The sequence below is a fragment of the Oryzias latipes genome, chromosome 10 (genome assembly GCF_002234675.1).
Source record: "Oryzias latipes chromosome 10, ASM223467v1".
In the NCBI taxonomy this organism is placed as follows: Eukaryota; Metazoa; Chordata; class Actinopteri; order Beloniformes; family Adrianichthyidae; genus Oryzias; species Oryzias latipes.
The window spans coordinates 20,349,675-20,370,852 of NC_019868.2; the positions used below are offsets into that span (position 1 = coordinate 20,349,675).

Below are 21,178 nucleotides of genomic sequence, written 5' to 3' on the forward strand. Positions count from 1 at the left end.
CAAAATCAAATCAAGTCATTCAAGATGATTAGACCATGCCTAACATGAATAGTGACACATGGATTTTGCAGAAAAATTCTAACATTCTGCGGAAGTGTTGAGACTGGATTCATAAAAATTGATTAACCTTTGCCTTTTTCCACCTTTATATATCATGGTATTCATTTTCTGGAGTACAGGAAAGACTCATTTTAACATTGTGTGACCTTTGAACTTTCTCTTGTTCTTCCTCTTCCTTCCCGACAACAGGTCCCTGAAACTAACAAACAACACATGAAAGTGTGTTACTTCTGGTGTCTTTTAGAAACTAAATGCATGTCAGAAGCAAATCTAACATTCAGATAAAAAAAAATAGAAAAAAAAATAATTTTACAAAACATGTAGAAGTTTAGGGAGGCTGCCAGAAATTTTGACTGAAAAGTAAAATTGATGATGACTGTTTCTAAATTCACAAAACATTATCAATACCATTATGTTGGAAAAATAGGAGACTAAACACATATATTTTGAGACTGTTTATTAAGAATTATTGGATCAAAGTAAGAAGGAAATACTGCTATATCTGCTTGGTGTGATACCTAATGATATCTCCATGAAGGAGCAATGATAGGAAAAATTATTACAGTGAACTGAAAAAAATCACAGCACCAACTGTGAAATAAAAAATAAGATATAAACAAGTTTATAATGGAAACATTCATTTCCCTTCACATGGACGTAGATGCTTTTGAGTGGAGTAAACCTTTTTTAGGTTGTTTAATAAAGAGATTTACAAATAACTTAATAGAAATATGTATGTATATGACTGTGGACATATACCCAAATATGGCAATCGATAAGTAAAAAACTGAATAGAAGATGGAGACTCGGTTAAGATCTTATTCCTTTTGTTCTCCTTTTTTCTGCTTTTGCCTCCTGACTTTGTCCTTTTTTACTGTTCACTCTTAAATTAAAATTCACGTCAGGTTTGTTTATGCAATGTTATAACATCATCATGTTTGTTTAGTGGTTTTTAGGTTTAGTTTTGTTTTAGATTCTTGTTTTTTTGTCTGCAATTAAACTAAAAAGTTTTTTTTTAAGTAAACGATTTTTTTTTTTTTAAATGTTGACACACAACTTCTGTTTTATTTATTTATTTGTTTGTTAAGACATATATATTAATGAGAAGTTAGACTAATTGTTTATGACAAATAATTGTGATATGAGTGGACTCATTTTATATAGTACTTATCAATTTGAGTAAGAAAATTCGTTTTTATTATGCATTCCATATGTTTGACACGAATTCTGATTTTATTTTTTAAAGAAATAAAGCTCTGTGGACAAACTCTTACAAATATGAGGAAACACGCTGCGACTTGTTGCGTGTAATACGGTAAAAATGGCTCCGCGGCGTGTGCTCTCTGCCCTTGCAACACGCAGAAATGGGGGTGTAACTGGGAGCAGCAGAAACCCAAAACATCCGCAAGGCCGGACCGCCACTTCCTGAACACAAATGTGGCTTTACCGAGCATAAGCTTTCGATTTAAAATACCATAAATTGTCAAATTATAAAGACAGGATGTGTTCATGATGTAATATTCCAACGATTAGCACCTTTTTTTTTCAAAGGAAATGGTGAAATCCACGGAATGTTCCACAGGGGAACAGCCGACTAGTGGATGCCGCACTTAGCATAGCGAGATGTGAACATTACAAGGGGGAAAACACTGATCTGGTGGTTGCATATTAACAATCAGGTAACAGATTTGTCTTGTTTTGCTGTATTTGTCTCTTGTTTTGATTTTTGAAAAAGAGTTAGGGAGCGTTTTTCGAGATGATGTTGTGCGCGCTAATAGGGCTTCCATCCTCCTGCCGCTCCTTGTTTTTGCTGCTACTACCGAGAGCGATGTTGTAATGTTTACTTTTACTTTTACGCTGAAAAAGTCAGCTATCTTCTGCAAAAAGTGCACAATATGGATAGCTTGTAGCTGCTACAGCATGCACAAATGTTGTTCTATAATAAACAGCCAAAAACGCGATACTATGGATTAACTCTTCCTTTGACATGATTTGGGCCTGATGAGGCCTAATTAAGCTTACTCGATATCAGCTGCAACATCACCAAACTTATCTTATATAGCAGTTTAACATATCAATTCAGGGACGCAGTTTATTTGATATATTTTTAAGAATGCGAAAGAGTTTCTACCTTGGATATGCAATTACAACATTACATAACCAGCTGGGTCTAGTCAGCAGTAGTTTGGCTTTCACTCAGAGAAGAGATCACATCCTGAGAAAGCACTAAATATTTATTTTTTTTCCTCAGTAACATTGAGATTTTGTGCAGTTTTATTTATTAAAAGAATGCAATCACAGGAAACTACCAAAAATATAGATGCAATAGTTGCAAAAATGCAAGTTGTTTTTTTTCTTTTTCTTATTTTTTAAATGATCAAGTAAACCAGATTGCTTACTTTGGGCACAGTGATTTGTCAGTAGAGAAATGGATGTAAATAATATCTATCTATCTATCTATCTATCTATCTATCTATCTATCTATCTATCTATCTATCTATCTATCTATCTATCTATCTATCTATCTATCTATCTATCTATCTATCTATCTATACTAAATTATTTGTTTTACAACAAAAATGTGTTTGAGTAAGTTAAACAAGTCAGGCAAATTTATAAGAAGGAGATATGCAAGTATATAAATTGTATTGAAATTAATTTCCCTTCAAATAAAAAATTATAATAATCAGACGTGTGCTTAGTTGGAGTAGCGTTACCACGTTAATGATCTGAGCTGTCGTGTTAAATTGCAGCGACTCTGTGTGTCTTTTATTTATGAGCTACTACAAAACAGGAATTGCTTGTTTTGATACTTTGCTGCCATGGCTGTCTGGATGTCTGCTGTCTATGTTTGCAAGCCGCCGATTGGTGGAATTCCAAAGGGGGCGTGGTTTTGTCAAAACAATACATTTCAAGGAACATAGACGCGCCAAGGAATAATTTTTTCATCGTTGAGCAGTAACCTCCGTCTATGTATGGTGTTAAACACTGTTTGATACTTACAAAGAAGCTAACGTGCAAGGGCACACTTTTTGTGTGCATTTTCTTATTTAAAGCAAGTCGCTATGCTGCTTGGGAGAGCGTGTGTTAGCTGGCTAACGTTAGCGAGCTAATGCTAACTCTATCGGGGACTTATCTTTTTTTGTTTTGATTTTTGTTTGCTAGAATTAGACAGGAGGAGGATTTGGTTGATAGTATTTTATTGGATTTTATATTTGCAATATGCCTGTTGGTTACATGAAGTTACAAGTTACAATTATTATTGATGGAAGCCGAGACGTCTTGGATGCTAAAACACCAACAATCTTTTTTCGCCCATCAAGCAAACTAGCTTAAAAAGTAAGGTATGGGCTGTACTCTCCTTTAACCTATGCGTATTATTCTCAAAATTATCCTTTGAAATGTAGCATGTTGTATAGGGAAGTGCTTTGTGTACATTTCACTTGAAGCATCCCGCAGCAACGAAGTCTTGTTTTGTACAAAGCGTTAGCCTAGCTTGTTGGCTAAAAATGAGCTATTCTCCTTCAGCAGGGGGCATTCCACATTCACCAGCTGTGGGGGCCCAGAACTGTCTAAAACTATATACTGCTTTTGCAGTGATTCGCTACTCAGTTTTCATGCTAATTTTAAAAGGCTCAAACTGTATGTGAGAGAACCTCGCCTGCATGCTTATCACATCTTTTGTTGTTGCTTTGTCTCCTGAGCACATGGCTTTCCATGTTTTTGTTCAGGCAGGCTACAGCGACCCCTATTTATCATGTGCTGTTAATTTTGTTTTCTAATAAGTGATATTCCATGACGACCCGTTATACGTCAACAAGATGGCAAAACAAATGAAAATATTTGTTCAAATATTTATAAGAAGAATACACTTCCTAAATAGATACAAAACAAACATTAATTCCTTGACTGTCCTATTCAAATTGAGTGGTACAAAAATAATTTCAGCAACAAGGAACAGCTCTTGTAAAAAACAATAGGTAGATGTTTTGTGTTCTTCAGAGATTGCAGGAAGAAATATATTATTATAGCTATATGTACATGAATACATCTATTAAAACACCAGAATAATATAAATGTTAACAGTGTTTTTTTCTTTTTGCACACTTAATTGATTTATGAGATAAGATTAGATCTACAAAATAAAAAGCCTTTTTTTTTTTTGGCAACTGGATGATGAATTCTTCTTTTCACAATGTAAAAATATTTTATTTTCGTGTTTACGCTGGGCCAAAGTAGCTTATAGTGTAAAACTACCACTCACCATGGCCTCATTCAATACATTTTAGGATGTGTATGAATGTGTACAACAGTTACTCTAAATAAATAAAAAAGATTACAAACACATTGCTTTATAGATGTTGATTGTCAGGTTTTATGTTGTGTTTTTGCAGGGTTAAGACAATCAGGGGCAACATACAGCTGCCTCCACCACAGTTTCCTATCTTGAGTGTGACTCGTCTGCACGACGTCACCAATGCGACCATGGGAAATAGCAGTAAATAGGCTGCCACCAACAGCCCCCTTGAACCCGAGGAGATTCCTTGGAGAACCTTGCAACGCCCCCGTGCACCTCAGGAGAAGGTAAACAGGCAATTTTTTTTATCATTCTTTGTACATTTCCTCCCAAAAAATGGAACAAAACATAAAAAATAAAACTATTATTAATTTATTATCTGAAATGGGTCAAAATGTGTCTGCACTAGCAATAACAGCAATTCATTTTGTTTCCTGCATGACCTTTTAAGCCCACCAGTGAGACGCCAGTGGGGGAGAAGAGACAGGCCTGTACTGCACGTGTCCCCGGTCCAGGATGAGAACTTCCATCATCTGCTTTTCTCACAGCATCACCAACAGGTTCATTTAGATGAGTCCAGACAGTACAGCCACACCAGCACAGCACCACGCATGCTTCACCCTGCTGCTCACCTGCCCCAGCAGAGCCCCATCATGGTTGATTTACATGACCAGGTAAGGATAACCTAGCGGTTTATATATATATTTAAATATATTTAAATATAATTTCTCTGTATTGTTTTCTTTTGTCTGATTAATGCATCTCATAGTAACATATTTTCCTCCCATGTTCTTCCTAAAAGATGCACCAGGGATCAGTTCCAATATCATACACTGTTACAACGGTGACAACCCATGGGTTTCCCATCCACACCGGGCAGCCCCTTCCAGGGTGCAACACTCAGCAGCTCCCAGCATGCTCGGTAATGTTCAGCGGACAGCTCTCTCTGCTCTGCTGCCTTCCTCCTCCTGTGAGTTTGAAAAGGAAGAGCTTAAATGTCAGTGGCATCCATGTAGCTCACCATACTAGCCATGCACTTTGACACAGTTCATGACAAACAAGCTGCTTGGTTTAGAGCATTTTCCAATTATTCCTTTGTTTCCTGTAGCAGTGGTAGATAGTAGGCGAATCATGTTTGTTACTAGGACTGGTGGTGTGGCAGTATTGTCAGTGGTGTTGTTTTGTGTAGCGCATTGCTTCTGTTCACAACATGCTATCATCATGTGATTATAATAGGAAACTCTTTTTATTGAGCAGATGCCTCTTTGAAGAGTGGAATTTGATTGATTGATTTGTTCTTTTGTTGTTGTTTTTCTCTCCTCAGCTTATACAGGCATGTACCATGCAGCATATACCTGTGTCTTATCAAGCCTTTCCGCCCCTGCTCTCCAGCGAGCATTTTGTATTACACCCAACCCCATCTGCACCACCTCACCAGCCACCGCACCTTACTCCTTTGAGCCAGTTTGTCCCTTTACAGCCACAGCATCCGCGCATGGTAAGTCCTTCACTCTGTACTGTTTTGACTCGCAGCGTTTATTGGGTCTGACTGCAAATTCTCGCCATGCCAGCCTCTGCAGAGGGTTGAAAATGAAGTTGACCTAAGAGGGGACCAGCACTCAGTCGGCACGTTCTCATATCCTCCCTCTCACCATCCACCAGCGCTGCCTCCTTCACTGCCCCTACAGTATCTTCCTCAAGAGCCTCTACATCAGGAGCTTCCCTTTGGAGTGGTAAAATTGCCTCCCAGCCACTTTGTGACCTCTATTTCCAAGTAGAAACTGACAGCACGCTAGAACTTATTTTTTTGTAAGCGTGACCTATTTCACACCCATTCAGTGACACACATTCACAGCTGGAGGATGTCCATTACATCCACATTTTCATTATGCTGCTGCTGAACTGGAGCAGTGTGAAGCCCTGATAATTTGTTTAAAAGCACCTTGGCAGCTGTTCTGGGGAAACGACTCCTTCCCCATTAGGCATCATCGTGTGAGCACTGGGGAACTCGAATGAAAGCTAAATGGATATTTTTCTTTTGCAGACACTTTTAGCAGTTTATTAATTGCATTAATTCCAGTTGAAGTTACAGGTCATTTCAATTAGCCTTTTCCTCATCTTTAGTATTAAGAAATTCAAAACTTTAAAATTTGATTGTCGCTTGGCTGATTGTCACAGCAGCCAAAAAATGCACAATGAGGAAGAAAAAATCATACCCAAGTCACATTTTTGGAAGCAATTTGTTCAATAGAATACGGGACTTTTCATCTTAAAGACAAATCATAATAATGGAATAGATAACAATAATAGGCTGAATATATACATGCTTCACTTCCATAACACACTGATGCTTATTTAGCTTCATGAAACACAGTAGGAATCTAGTATATTAGCACAACATATGAACAATTTTTCAGATAAATATTGTATAAAGACTGAACAAGTCGACTGAACTGTTTTACTTTAAATGACTAAATCTTTTCAATTCTTCATCCTCTGTGATTGAAGAACAAGCCCACCAAGCATAAGACTGAGCAATGCTTCTTCTTCTGCATGGCTGTCAGTAGCAAATACTGATACACACACCTACAGTGCCCTCTAGTGGTTGTTGCTATTTATGTTTTTAAAAACCACAAGTCTCACCCCTGCCAAACTATGCAAAATAAACTGCAACTCATACTACTCATAAAAATATGACTTTTAGATTCTTCAACAAAAAATAAAAACAAATCACAAAGACTCTTTCATTACTAAGTAAATTTGAGGTTCAAACTATGTCAGAGGTATTTGATTACTTGTTTTTAATGGAAAAAGAGATTCAACTAACCTTATAAGTGTAATCTTCCTATATATGGTTACTGATTTAAAACTAGTTACGCTTACTCCATACTGCTTACATAGGCAAACATTATGTAAATATAAAAAGATCCAAATATTACTGTTACATTGCATATAAAAGGTGATTGGTAATCATAAGGAGTTTTGCTTTACATAAGTCCATTAACCATGTTTGTATCTATTTCTGGTCTTTTTAGCCATATCCTCATGTGCTGCCACGGCGAGTCAATGGACAGAGATATCGACTGCAGCAACCTCTCCCTGCTCCTCCTCCCCCTCCGTCTTACTACCCAGGCTTCCTCCCTTACTTCCTGTAAGCATTTGTAAACGAAGCGTCCAGTTGGTGTGCAGTCGGGCTCTGAAAACAATTATGAAGACACAACTTTACAGATTGTTTTTCTTTGTGGTTAATTATATTCCATCATCAAAAGACAGGGACAGCAATGATCTGCAATTATATAACAAATAAGAGTTACAGATTTATTTGAGTTTATGTTGCCTCTTAAAAAAGTTTATCCAGATTTCTTTATAAATCAGAATGTAAAAATGTTACCGTTCATCACGTCAGTGTTTTTTTGATTGGTTTGGCTACAAAAAATATTCACATTTGCACAATTATTAGGCATTAGTCTACTCAAACAGTGTCTAAAATGCCCCAAAAACTGCTTACCACATAAGTATATGGTAAATGAGTTGCAACTGCATTAAGCTCCAGAAGTTAAAAAAAACAACCCGAAAGTGACTTGCTTTGTATTTTCCTGATGCAGTGTTGTGTTCGGGTGAAAAAAAACAGAGATGCTGAACATTTTGAAGGAATTTATCTTAGTGAATCATGTATTTCATCAGGTAAACCAGATGAAACGTTTCTTTGTCAGAACAAACATTTAGTTTGGGTGGAGGGGAAAAAAAGCAAAACAGTGATGCAGATACCTGATAAGAAATTAAACTTAAAGGTCCCTAAATTTCCCACAGTGAATGTAATTTATAACATCAAGTTACATTTGGTACTTAATACTTTCCAGTGCTTCAGTCATGTGGATAAAGTTGCTTCTAAATCTCTAATAAGTGATCAACAGTTCGGCTTCCTTCTTGTTTTTGTGCAAATAAATAACTTTGGACCCCCTTTTTTTTACTCTGTTGATTTAAAAAAAAAAACACCTAACGAGTTTGGCTAATACCTTTTTAGCTCATTGGTGTCAAAAGCAAAGCTGCAGGGGTTTGTCCTCATTGGTCAGTGTGCCTCTGTCTCCTCAGGTCAATGCTTCCCATGCCGCCAACGGCTGTGGGCCCAGCCATCAGCCTCGACCTGGATGTGGATGACGTGGAGATGGAGAACTATGAAGTGAGTCCTGACTAGAAAAAAACAGAGCTGAGTAAACATTGTTTATCTATGTGCTGAAAGAAAGAGCCTCAATGGGATCTGCTCCTCTTTTTCCCCCCCAATGAAATATGGAGATCAGATTGGTTTCAGCAGAATCATTACACGTTTAGACAAAAACAAGTTAATTCAGTTGTTGTTTGCATAAACCTTTCTGTGAATGTAACTAAGGATTTTATTCCTCTTAAGTGGCACATTTAGCGTGATTTAGAAACATTTAGAGACTGTTGCCTTTTTCTGTAAGAACTCCAGACATCTATCATCTGTGACTGCACTTGATTATTGGTTCTTATCTGACCCCTAACCCCATTTCCATCTTCCTTCCACAAAGGCGTTGTTGAATTTGGCTGAAAGGTTGGGTGAAGCAAAACCTCGAGGTCTCACAAAAGCAGATATAGAGCAACTTCCGTCCTACAGGTTCAACTCAGAAAATCACCTTTCTGAACAAACGCTGTAAGCATCTCACTCCTATGAAAGCTGGTCTGTTAGAGTAAAACTGACATGTCAGTAATGTATTTATCCCCCCACAGGTGTGTTGTGTGCTTTAGTGACTTTGAGTGTAGGCAGCTACTTCGGGTATTACCTTGTAACCACGAATTCCACGCCAAGTGTGTGGATAAATGGTTAAAGGTAAGTTTCCTCCAAGTTATGAGGACGAATTGTGGGACATCTGGTTTTTTTTTAACTGTTGGCGTGTTTTGACTTCCAGACCAATCGCACTTGTCCTATCTGCCGAGCCGATGCTTCGGACGTACACCGGGAGGTGGAGTGAGAACGGTCTTGAGTTTTGAACTGGATTGCCAGACACATTAAGGCCTGTCTCCACGTGGGGAACACCTGCCACCTAACCCGTGTTCTCCAGTAAATATCGCTTAACAACCCACTGTCCCTAAACAGCAAGCAATCCAGGACCGTCACTGGAGTGTGTTGTACCTCTGCTGTGCTTCATTGTCCAAGTCTCATGAAACCCACTGCCTACTGCAGCCTTTGGCTAGAGTTCTGGGATTATACCAGCCAGTTCGTTCTCTGCCCCCTTGTTGCAGATTCCAAAGATTTTCCTTACAATGCATCGTTTGCTGCTTTTGTTTACAGGGTTTCATTTGTATTCAGTGGATTTGCTTGTGGCATTTATATAAAAGTGGGAGTCCTGCTTTGGAGGGGAGCAGCCGGAAGCCCGCAGGATGATGGGCTGGACACTTTTGTGCAATTAGCAGAAAAAATAATAGGAGTATTTCGCTGTGGGTATCTGTGTTTGGAGGCGCCGCCTAACCATCATAGATGCATGTTTGTGTAGGTGTTGGGCAAAGTAATTTGTTAATAATATATGTTCTGCAATAATGTTTTGAACCGTTTTACCCCTTACTTGTTTAAACTTTGCCTTTTGCTATTGTGAAAGTGTGACTCGCTGTGGTTCCATGCAGATTCTGCTGAGCCTGAGGTCATGGACATGCAGCTGCAGGGAATCTTCTGACCCTGATTATCCAAATGAGGGGGGGGAAACCGATCTGTACAAAAGCAGTCGTGTGTTAATGGACTACATCTTTCGGAGGTTACCCGGCATAACCGCACAAGCGCTACGTCCGCCATCTACGTTAGCGCTCTGCTGGCAAATCTGTGCGCGTATGTGCATATTTTGTGTGTGTGTGCGCGTGTGAGTGTTTGTCCTGTTCACAGAGCCAATGCATTGTGTAACCACTGGATACAGGACAGCATGCTAGGATTTGCATGAACTGTTGATTCAGACTAGCAATATTTTAATCAAGCATTGCCACCAAAATTATCCAATCTTTAAAAAAAAAAAAAAAAAAGAGAAAAAAAAGAATCAAAGACCCACACTCACACAGAAAGCGCCATGTAGGATAACAGTATGTGTGCACGCTGTTAAAAGAATAGCTCACCTTTATCTAAAGTGTCTGGTGACGCCATAGGCCTGTGCAGAAAGCAATATGTGCTGTGAGTTGTGAGTTTAACCGATCGTTTTGTTCTTTTTCCTTATTTTAGGGCTGTTCTTGTGTTTCGTTCATTTGTGAGCCAAATCCAATATCCGCATATAGCCTACTGTTGACATTTCTGATATGCCTTTTTATGACCTTGACAAGCACAAACCTGTTACTCTGAGAAATCTGTGTCATTTCCACTTGCTGGAAAACGTATTTGTTTTGTTTTTAAGAAAAAAACTAAACAAAATGAATTTATTTATTAATCTTTGTTATCCTTAAGTTTGGAGACATTTTGCGTTTGGATATTAAAATCTGGCATCTTGGTCTGGTCATGTTCTAAGGCCATTAGCAGTGGTGTTGTATAAGCAAGTGTATGTATAGCTTCAGTGTGAGTGCTTTTAGGTAAACATTGGAAGACAGAAGAATGTTGAAAACCCTTGTAAAGTCACTGGTGATGCTCCGTGCAGCACCCATTGGATCAGAATGAGCTGGAGGATCGCGCTCAGACTCACGTCAGGCCCCTTCTAGTGTTGACGCCAGAAAACGTAGGGATCTGTTGGGAGGAAGGTGGCACAGTGACGAGCAAATTTCTGTTTTTGAATTCACTTGTTTCTTAACTGCCCCACTAAGCACTAACAGGCAGTTTTAACCTTTGCTTTGACGCAGAAAGGCATTTTTTTTGCCTTGTTTTTTTGGTTTATATTTTATTTCGTTAAGTGAATGTGAGTCTTTAACGTGTCCCACGTTCAAGAGAAAAAAAAGAAGCCATTTAATGACTTAAACCCACAGCTTTGAAAAATAACCTATGTGTACATATCTGTTCACTGGCATATATTGTACGTTTTAAAAAAAAATCACTCAGGGCCTCTTGGTATATAAAAAAAAAAAAATTAAGTAGAGCAGTCCATTTCAAAAGGAAAGGATGCCATGAAAAGGGTATATCTGAATTTAGTTTGGTCCTTTTTCCTTGGATCATAAATGATTTACTGTAGTTGATTATGATATTCTGTTTTGTCTGAGATAGTAGAATATTACACCACTTAAAGACAGGCATGCAGGAAAAAAAATAAGAAAAAAGAAATCAGCAAATATTCCAAAAAAAAAAAAGCAATGTAAACAGCAGCTCATTTACAAGTGTATTATTCAAGCCTGTTTGACTTTTGTTCATGTACTCATATGGTCAGACATGGCGGTTGTGATCTCATCTCTAAACGCGCCACGGTGCACACTATCCTACCTAATTTACTCCTAAATCGACTTCAGAGGTATTTGCATGTCTTAAAAGAGGGGGAAAAAAATAACAAATAGAGAAAAAAAAAGTGTGATATAGTTGAGGAAAAATCTCCAAATCTGGTGGGAAACATATTTAACGGTGCACAATATGCATGCTTGTCGACCAGATCCCAACTGATTTTTAGCTTTAGTTTGCTTTGGGTTCTGGGGGTTTGGATCTTACCGCTCAGCTGAATAACTGCCATGCATTGTACTGCACACATTTGTAATAGAACTGAATGACTACAAGATTTTATTGTGCTGACTTCATTTTATAAAGAGGGGGAAATAAAAGAAAAAAAAATATTCTTGAATCCAGAAATTCTTACATACGTTGTGTTACTGTTCTTGCCCTGACGACTGAAAATGACATGCTCTGAAAAACTACTGTAGTTGATCCAAAAGCCATAGTGAAAAGGTGCTAGATGTTCTGCTTTTAGGTATGGAAATCTCACTTGCGTGAATGCAATAGTTTGCCATGGATCTCATGTATTCTTGAAGCATGTTATATCAATACCCCTAAACAATGTCAGTGAAAATCAATATAGTTTAAGGGATTTAAGAGAAAAAAAATGAAGAAAAAAAAACAGGAAAAAAAGTGTTGTTATACTTATTTCAGTGTAGTACTGTACCTGCCTATCAGGCTCTTGCTCTGAGTGTATCAATATCTTAAAATGTATTGTTCACATATAGATACCTTAATTCATGTTAATGTTAGCACTATTCTTTTGGAATAAATATTTGACAATGTCCAGCTACCCTGTTAAATATAAAGAACTTTCCATTAAGGCCTAGTTAATGAGCTAATTTTTGCGTGGAAAATGAAAATAGAGTCTTGTAGTCTTTCTGTTAAGACTTAATAAAATCACCGTTTGTGTGGTGCAAAACTTTTCCAATAAGCAGCTAAAGGTTTATTTAGGATTGGTGATTGACTGCGCTGTAGATGCCATTTCTTGTTTACCAATGAGTTCCTTTCACTGTGGTGGGACGGTGGTTTTATCGTGGACTCTCCTCGGCCTTCAGGGGTCCTCGCCTGAACACCAGACTAACCCCCCGCCCACCCACCCAGCAGAGCCAGGGGCATGTGTTCTGTGTTAGACTGATTTTTTTTTTTTTTTTTTTTTTTGCTTTGGTACTTGCACATTTAAAGTTACCTCATATGTTTTTTTTCTTTTCTCAATGTATTGGGGGTGGGGTGGGGGGGAGAAAACAACTAATATATATTATATATAGGAAATGGTTCTTTGTTATCATTTTTTCATTCCATCGGAATCATTGTTTGTAGCATTTAACATAACTGGTTAGTGTATTATATATACATCTGTATACTGTTTGAAATTTTTAAGATTTGTACTTTTTTTAAATTAAAGTTGCTAGTTATGCTTTACCAAGTAGTGCAATCATATTTTTTTTAATTATTGTGGCTGATTTGAGAGGGTTGTTCACTAATAAATGTATGATGTATACCAATACCGCTCGTGTCATTTGACTTTGCCCTCATCTAAACGACATATTACACACACACAAAAATCTGAATCATAACCAAGCTTTTTTTTTGTTTAAATGTTTAATTTATATTTGGAAAAGTACAACTTTACAAGAGCCCATTCAGATGTTACAGGCAAAACAGGCATCTATGAGAAACCACAGGCACACTATGGGCAGACTTGAACTATACTAGATAAAGCCACATGGAAAAACTGTGGCTTTTGTGTTAAATATTTTACGTTAGAACTTCTTGAGCTTGAGGCAGTCTGCTTTATAGTGACAAACCTGCGTTTTGGTCATTTTATGACACAGAAGTCAAAAATAAAATAAGGTCAATTTGGAAACTTTAAATACATAACTTATGTACAGGTAATGGCTCATTGAAACAGGGTTCCCAAATCTTTAAATCGTGTCCACCGTCCTCCTGGAAGAGTTTCTTTCATCATAAAAATCGTTTACTTAAATGTTTCTTAATCAACAATAATAAATGGAAACTTTGGACAAAAAGGTGTCAATGTGGATGAACAGAAACAACTTTCATTTAACCATTGAAATGTATGCGATGCAGCAGCCTGTTAATGAGGAATAACACATGGTGGCTCATGGGAGTTGGCTCTGCTGCTACTTCAGCAGCTGATTAGTTCAATGCTGCAACACTGAATGAGAAGGAAGAACAAGAGTTAACCGGTATCTAGTACGGATGATAAAGAAGCTTTCTGCACAGAAACAAAGATGAGCTCGGGTAAGGACTTCCAAGAGATATATTTATTTGAAAAAATTCAAGACTTTCCAGGCTATTGGGAACCCTGTCAACCAAACAAGCACTGAATGCAGGGGTGGTTCAACTCTCCAGGTCAAGCTCAATGATCCCTTATGCATAATGGCCATTTAACACAATATGAAAAAGAGGAGGGGAGGAAGATGAGTGGCTGTCAGAGGAGAAATCGGTTTCCACAGAGGGAGGTGGTACCATCTATCAATCGTCCGTAAGGTCTTGAACAAAAAGTACCTCCGAGCGGCTGAGCCCAGCCTCTTTTAGTGAGGGGGGGTTGGGTTGTTCTTCAGTGGGGAGGCAGGGCAAGACTCGACGAGGGAAGTTTGTGACTATCTGAAACTTCTCTGGCGTTTCTTTCAAAGAGAACAGGAAGTCGTGTATTACCTGTGGAAGATAAATCAGTCAATCATAGATGCATCAGCGTACGTGTAAGGTGCTTCTGGAAAAACATTATTTATTGGGGAAAAACTCAATGCTTTTTAGAGTTTTACTTAAGCTATCTCTAACATAACTTTGTTTAAAACCTTTTTAAAAATCAAAGTTAGTTAAACCAAAGAAGAAAATCTTAATGCATTTTAGAATTCACCAAACAGAAATCTGATTTCAACCGTTACTGACCGTCAGAGATTGGCCAAACAGGAATCGCCGTTCCACCCGTGTGTCATTGGGCAGCTTGAACACTATTTTGACACTTTCTGGATCATCTGCAGGAGGCTCCAATGGAAGACATTCAGACTTCCTCTCCTTCTCCTCCTCCAGGTTCTGAAATCCAAAAGCGTGCCATTTAATTGAGAACGTTTTACATGGCGAGAACATTGTTCTTATCTAAAGAAAGCAATAGTCACCCTCCGTCTCCGCTCCTCAGCAAGAGCACTCTGCCGGACCTTCTCTTCCTCTTGCCTTCGCTGCTCCAGCTCCTCCCTTTTCTTTCTCTCCTTTTCCTGGTCGGCACGGAGGGAGACGAGATAAGCCTCGTCTTGCTGCTGCCTCAAAACTTGGGTCTGGTTTCTCTCCTCACTATAAACCAAAATATTTATTTAAGTTAATTAATAAAATTAATTAAAAATTAATTAAATTAATTAAATTAATTAATTAAAAATTAATATGTGTTGTTTATTATCCCAGTAAATGCTTATTAAACACGGAGTATATAGGTATTTAAAGCAACGATAAGACCATTATAAAACGACTTTGATGATGATTTGAACGTGATGTCTAACTCACAAGAGGAGAGACCTGGCTTCAGACACGATGCCACCTGACACCATCAGCCAGGAGCAGAAATTATACAACTTACTCTAACCCAAAAGTGTTCAGAAATGTGTTAAAAAAGAGAAAAAGAACTTATATAAAACCATAAAAAACAAAAACCATAACTGTTGCAGTCCCCCTATATCGAGCGATATGCGGGGACTTATGGGTCTAGTTAAGGACCACCTGACCCTCTTTGTTAACTTTTTGCACAGAAACTGAATGAAAAATCTCACATTTTCTCTAATTCTCAAATTTTCTTTTTCATATCGTGTTAAATGAAAATGAATTTCACAGTACACGTCTATTTTGGTAGCATTAACCGATACCATGTGGTGGTTTTAACCCAGAAGATCTACACCACAACTTTCTATAATAAAAGCAACCATTTCTTTTAGAACATTGAGCTTCAACAGAAACGTCATCCAACTCTCTATAAATGTCCATGTTGCAACTAAAACGTCATCTCAACTCCAACTGTTGTTTAGTGGCTGTGCATTAGTGTGCAGTGCCTGTCTGCACCGCTTTGACTCACATGAGCATCACACATTTTACAATGAGTTTAATGTGCTTAATGCACATTAAATAAAATAAGAAAAAGGCTTTAACCCACATATTTGTTTCAGATCGTTGATACACTAGTGATCAATTTAATTTTTAAGATCAAATATAAACAAAATCGATTTCCTGTTAAGATATTAAAAAAGATCCCGTTTCACACACCGTTCAAGGCGCTCTGACATCAGATATGTTTGGTTGGCATCCATGATGAAGGTGAGCTGATTGATGAAGTCTTCTGGCTGAATGAGACCCTCCAGTCTGCCCACCACAGTCATCCTGCGGTCCTTGAGCATGATCATGGCCAGGAATGGATAGGTGTTCTCCCGCAAAGCTTGGGACACTTCAACCACAACATTCAAACCAGACACTCAAGTACTTTTGTTGGAGCAGAAGCGGGATGCTACTAATTCATAATAAAACATTTTCCTTTTGGATATATTTGTGCCACTCCAAGGTCTGAGTTAAATGGCTATGCAGATTTAATAAGCTATATTTTTTTATAAATTAAAAATATTTAAGATAAAAAGCAGCATCTTTGAAATTATTATATAAAACAGTACCTTTAGAAACATTATTTTACAACACCAGAGTAAAAATTACTTTGTACTAAAATATGAATGTCAATGATGCAGATTTCCTTATTAAAAATAACCCTGTCTTGGTAATTAAATATGGATAAATTGCATTAGAAAGAACCTTATTTTATCAAACATGAACTTGATGTTCAGAACAACGAGTGACATTTTACAAAAGTATTTGACTGACGGCATAAAAAGGACAAACCTCTGTAGCCTTCAGGCTTGCTGGTTGAACATGCCCAAAACAGCATTTGTGTGTTGAGGAAGGTTATGACTTCTTCTGTACATAACGTCGAACTAAAAAGGGAAACAGTAGATAACAAAACAAATACTTCTTTAGTCTGGATATATTATCCCAAAGCAGCTAGCTATACATTTTTTTATACAGATGTTAAATTCAATAAATGGATAGAGCTGTAGATTGTTACTTAAGCCATCTGAAATCAAACCCAAATTCTCACTATTTTCCATAAACATTCAGTGAGTATTGTGGACTTTCTTTAACTGAAGGCTACCAACAATTTTGCCCACCACTGAATATCTTTGCAATGGATGAATTAGAAGTGAAATAGTATGTATTTAATCATCATCATCTATACCTTTATCTTAAAGAGGAGACCAGGCTAAATGAAAAATAAAATATAAAAACACTAAGAAAGAAATGATCACTTTAAACAGTGTCACCCTCAAAAGTTCTTCGGTGAACTTCCTGGTTGACTTCTGCAGTAAACAAAACAAATGTCACAGCTGTTTGTGCCATTTTACAACAAACTACTGAAAATGTCCTCCACAGATTTTCAAACCTCAAATTTTAGCTGACTATAATTACAGTAAATAAATTACGAAAAGACACAGCAATACCTAAATAAAAGCAACTCTGTAGCAACAAGAAAACAGTCCTTTGATCTAAACTGACAAAGTGTCTCCAGACAGAAGAACACAAGCCCCGCATAACAAAACTGCGTTTACTCTGTCTCGCCATTGTCTGTTGTTCTGCATTTGGGTTTCCGGCTGTAATTACTGGATTCTTTTGCTGGTTCGCTGTGTTAAGCCTTGTTCTGTAATGTTCAATCGAGAAAACAAAAAAAAACTTAAAAGGAAATTGATACAATTTTCATAATATTCTAAAATTCCTATTCATCTTTATTTTTATTAATATATTTCAAACAAATTTATTTTTTTCAGAACACATATTAGTAAACTGAACTTCAGTCTTTTTTTTTTATCTAAGTCATTAGAAAATAAGAACCTTCACCGACACTTTACTCTGAAATTTCATTTACTTCCCTAACAGTTGCACATTCAGTTTGTTTAGTATATAAACTGAAAATTTGTAATTTAATAGCATCTTTGAGCAGTAATTACATGGTCTGAAGTGTATTTTCACTACATTTCATAGTAAAAATACACTTCAGACAACATAATTAGATTTTTGGTATTTGGAAGATCATAATTCGGAAATCTCTGACATCACATTGTAGTTGCATTTTCGGGAACAGATTGTAAATATTCGAGTATTCAGATACTCGTAACAGCTCTATTGGGCTAATATATCAACAGTCTTTGAATGAGTGCTACATATTCAGGAGTCCAGATGGCCACAACACAAAGATGATTACTATACCGGCAAAACTCGTCTGTGTCTTGATGGTCGTCTCCATGAAGATACACTAACAGGTAGCGGAGTTCCCGTTTGGCATCATTCAGTGCCTGCAAAGCAAACACAAACAGACAACACAAACGTGCTCAGTTTCTATGCCATTCCATCTATCCGCTTCTGTTAAATGTGTTTCTATTCTCTCCAACTATCTTTTCACCTGGCTGTAGGTCCCCTGGTAAAACACAGGATGTGACCGGCCATACTTCTCTTCAAAACTTTGAATAAAAGACACCACATCTCCAACAGGGTCTGTCACGCGACCGCGAGGATCTGGCCTAATGAACCGTAGGGCAAACCTTGAAAATAAAGGGGAGGACACATGTGAAACTCTATTGCTTTAATGCATAAATGAGCAAAAGTACCTTAAGCAGATGTGATTCAATTACCTGAATATGTCCAGGAGTGTGTAATATGTAAATCTGAAGGGGAGCATTATCAAGTAGTAACTCCATCCTAGTAATCCCTGCAAAATAGCATTTAATAGCAATTAATAATAAATAAATAAAAACTGAACAGCAACACACAATGACAAATCAAAAGAAAAACAGAGACGACTTCTAGAAAAACAACAGTGCCATAGTTTCAAAGACCATACATATCAAGCTAGAATAAACAATTTTTTTCTACTAATCTTATCTGGGGTTGAGATAATACGAATAAAGACATACCCGGGGTTGAGGCCGTGAAACGATGTAACTATAAACTCTATGGTCTGCTGTGTTAACCTGAAGCGGTCTGGATGGAGGAGGATTGAACACACTAGGAACTCCTTCCTGCTCATTGAGTCTGTCTTGCACTGCAGCCTGAAAACCAAACACAGCATTTCTAGACAGTCACACTTTACAATAGCTGAAGCTCCAATTGTTTGGACAGTGATCAGAGAATTTTCAGTTTGTACATTCAAGCAAGCAAAATGAAAATCCAATGACAAATTAAAATACCCGTTTGAATCATTATTTTTGTTTTAATGTAATTTAATTGTAATGATACAGTTTCTTTCAGTGGTTAAAAGTCAAAACAATTGCTTCTCCAATGTCTCCTATTCACAGTAGCAGTTAATCAATAACTGCTGATTCGACATTAAAAACTGTTCACTGATTTTTCAAAGAGACCCTCATAGGGTCCACAATGTGAGCATATATTTGGAGAAAAAAGAAAACATACCTCTATGTTCCAATTATGTTGCTCTAATGTTCGGCGACATTGGTCCATTGATTCCAAACCTGTTAAATCCTGTTAAACGTGAAGTGAAAGTCAAGCTGATGATGACAGCGGAAAGAATGTAAAACTAGTCAGATTTTTTTTGCCAAGGTCCCCCTCCTTAAGCCTCAAATTTAATGTTAAAAAAATAAAAAAAAATAAAAAAGCTTTTAAACAGACACAAATAGATCTATCAACATTCCTCTCACAGTATTAGATCATTAGTTCACCACAGGTTGGCAGCCTCGAAGAACTTAAGAGTAACAGATTTTTATGAGGAAAAACAAACAAACAATGATTTTATAAATATTTAGGGCTCTGAAATGGCTGAAAAAAAAAATAGAAACAGCATGATGATGTAGCTGACAGACTAATGATCTCACTAATGTAGCCTTTATGTGGCAGTAAATTGACTTTTGTTTTCAAATGTAAGCTCTGGCCTGCTCGTTTGTAACAGAAACTTGGGATTTGAAAGATTACGCGAAAAAAATGAATCCACAAACAATTACGTTAAATGTGACTGAGAGGCGATCCTCCTACAGTCTGAAGAATTCTGATCTCGGGTATAACGACAAACACGAGCAGACAAGTCTCTGTGTTGCAACGTAAGATCTATTGACACAACTGGAACGGTTTTTCTTTTCTCCCTAAAACTCCAGAAAGAATCAGGTTAGAATGACAGATGTGCTAATGCTCATAGGGAACGTCAGTGAAAACCTAAAATGGTATTTAAATTAAAAAAAAAAGAAAATAGTACGAAGGTAGGTAGAATATTTAAGATAAGGACTGGTTGTGTTTTTTTTTACAACACAAAATAAAAGTAGCGTTTTTAAAGCCACTCTGTGTCCCTGAAAGTCGGCTAACTAGTTAACTAGCTTAGCTATTTTAGCTAGCCTCGCTAACGCCAGCTCTGACTCAAGTTGACGTTGGGGGGAATTATCGAAGTTGACCGTGCAAAAAGGGTTCCCACATACAAATCTTAACAAGTTAACGGTGACTCACTATCGGCAAAAACATACCGACACACAAGCTATCACACATGTGTGTGGAAATGAAAAAAACTTAGTCTGTCTACCTGAAATTGAAGGAGTTTTTCGGTCTGCGCCTGGGATAATTCTGGCTCCTCTGGCGCCGCCATCTTACCTCGCCAATCATCTAGCAAGGCTTAACAACGTCAACCGTCTTTTCCTGGTGCGGTTCCGTCACGCGGTGTGCAGCGTGCTGCCCCCTACTGTTCTGGCTGTCACCCAGAAGACCAACAAATAAAAATACAAAAATATAAAGAAAGAAAAAAAGAAACTAACAATATAGTGTTTAATTAAAAGCTAAAAATAACACCAGTCTTCGTTATTTAAATTAATTTGTCTTTATGTAAATAGATATATCTATATATATAAATATATACTGTATATCAATATATACACACACACACATATATCTATCTATCTATCTCTCTCTATATATATATGTGTGTGTGTGTGTGTATATATATATATATATATATATATATATATATATATATATATATACATACACACACACACACACACACACACATATATATAGAGAGAGATAGATAGATAGATAGATATACATAGATAGATATTATTAATTTTGTCATTACAGTATAATTATTGTAATTATTTAGTATCTTTCTAAAATTGCTTAGATTTACCTATCATTTTTTTATTAAATATGATTGGGGTAAGTTAAAAGTAAAAGTATACAGTAAAAGTATTTAAAATGTAAAACAAATGTCCATAAAGCACATTTTATATGTAATATAGTCATGTTCACATTTATAAAAGTGAATCTTACTTTTCAGAATACCAGAACATGATTTTATCTTTGTTTTTTTCTGAAAGTATCACACAATTGAC

General features: G+C 37.0%; 2 protein-coding genes across 6 annotated transcripts; one reads left to right on the plus strand and one right to left on the minus strand.

Moving 5' to 3' along the window:
* The first annotated feature begins 1,421 nt into the window (after positions 1–1,421).
* On the plus strand, positions 1,422–13,255 carry rnf44 (ring finger protein 44). 5 transcript variants are annotated; one of them, XM_011480356.3, is made up of 11 exons: positions 1,422–1,739; positions 4,455–4,644; positions 4,809–5,031; positions 5,160–5,327; positions 5,682–5,855; positions 5,929–6,090; positions 7,393–7,508; positions 8,450–8,537; positions 8,905–9,026; positions 9,104–9,203; positions 9,283–13,255. In XM_011480356.3, the coding sequence occupies exons 2-11, from the start codon at positions 4,538–4,540 to the stop codon at positions 9,343–9,345; spliced, it is 1,323 nt and encodes a 440-aa protein (XP_011478658.1). In that variant the 5' UTR covers positions 1,422–1,739; positions 4,455–4,537; the 3' UTR covers positions 9,346–13,255. The 5 variants fall into 5 exon arrangements, with proteins under 5 accessions (XP_011478658.1, XP_011478661.1, XP_011478660.1 ...); XM_011480359.3 differs by having other exon boundaries at positions 1,423–1,739; positions 5,160–5,279; XM_011480358.3 differs by lacking the exon at positions 1,422–1,739 and adding an exon at positions 2,953–3,033.
* Positions 13,256–13,333: 78 nt separating this feature from the next.
* On the minus strand, positions 13,334–20,499 carry faf2 (Fas associated factor family member 2). Its single transcript, XM_004073400.4, has 11 exons — positions 20,374–20,499; positions 19,263–19,331; positions 18,767–18,901; positions 18,485–18,561; positions 18,256–18,394; positions 18,063–18,148; positions 16,644–16,735; positions 16,023–16,200; positions 14,894–15,065; positions 14,667–14,810; positions 13,334–14,432 (listed from the first exon to the last, which is right to left on the minus strand). The coding sequence occupies exons 1-11, from the start codon at positions 20,434–20,436 to the stop codon at positions 14,250–14,252; spliced, it is 1,338 nt and encodes a 445-aa protein (XP_004073448.1). The 5' UTR covers positions 20,437–20,499; the 3' UTR covers positions 13,334–14,249.
* Positions 20,500–21,178: the final 679 nt, after the last annotated feature.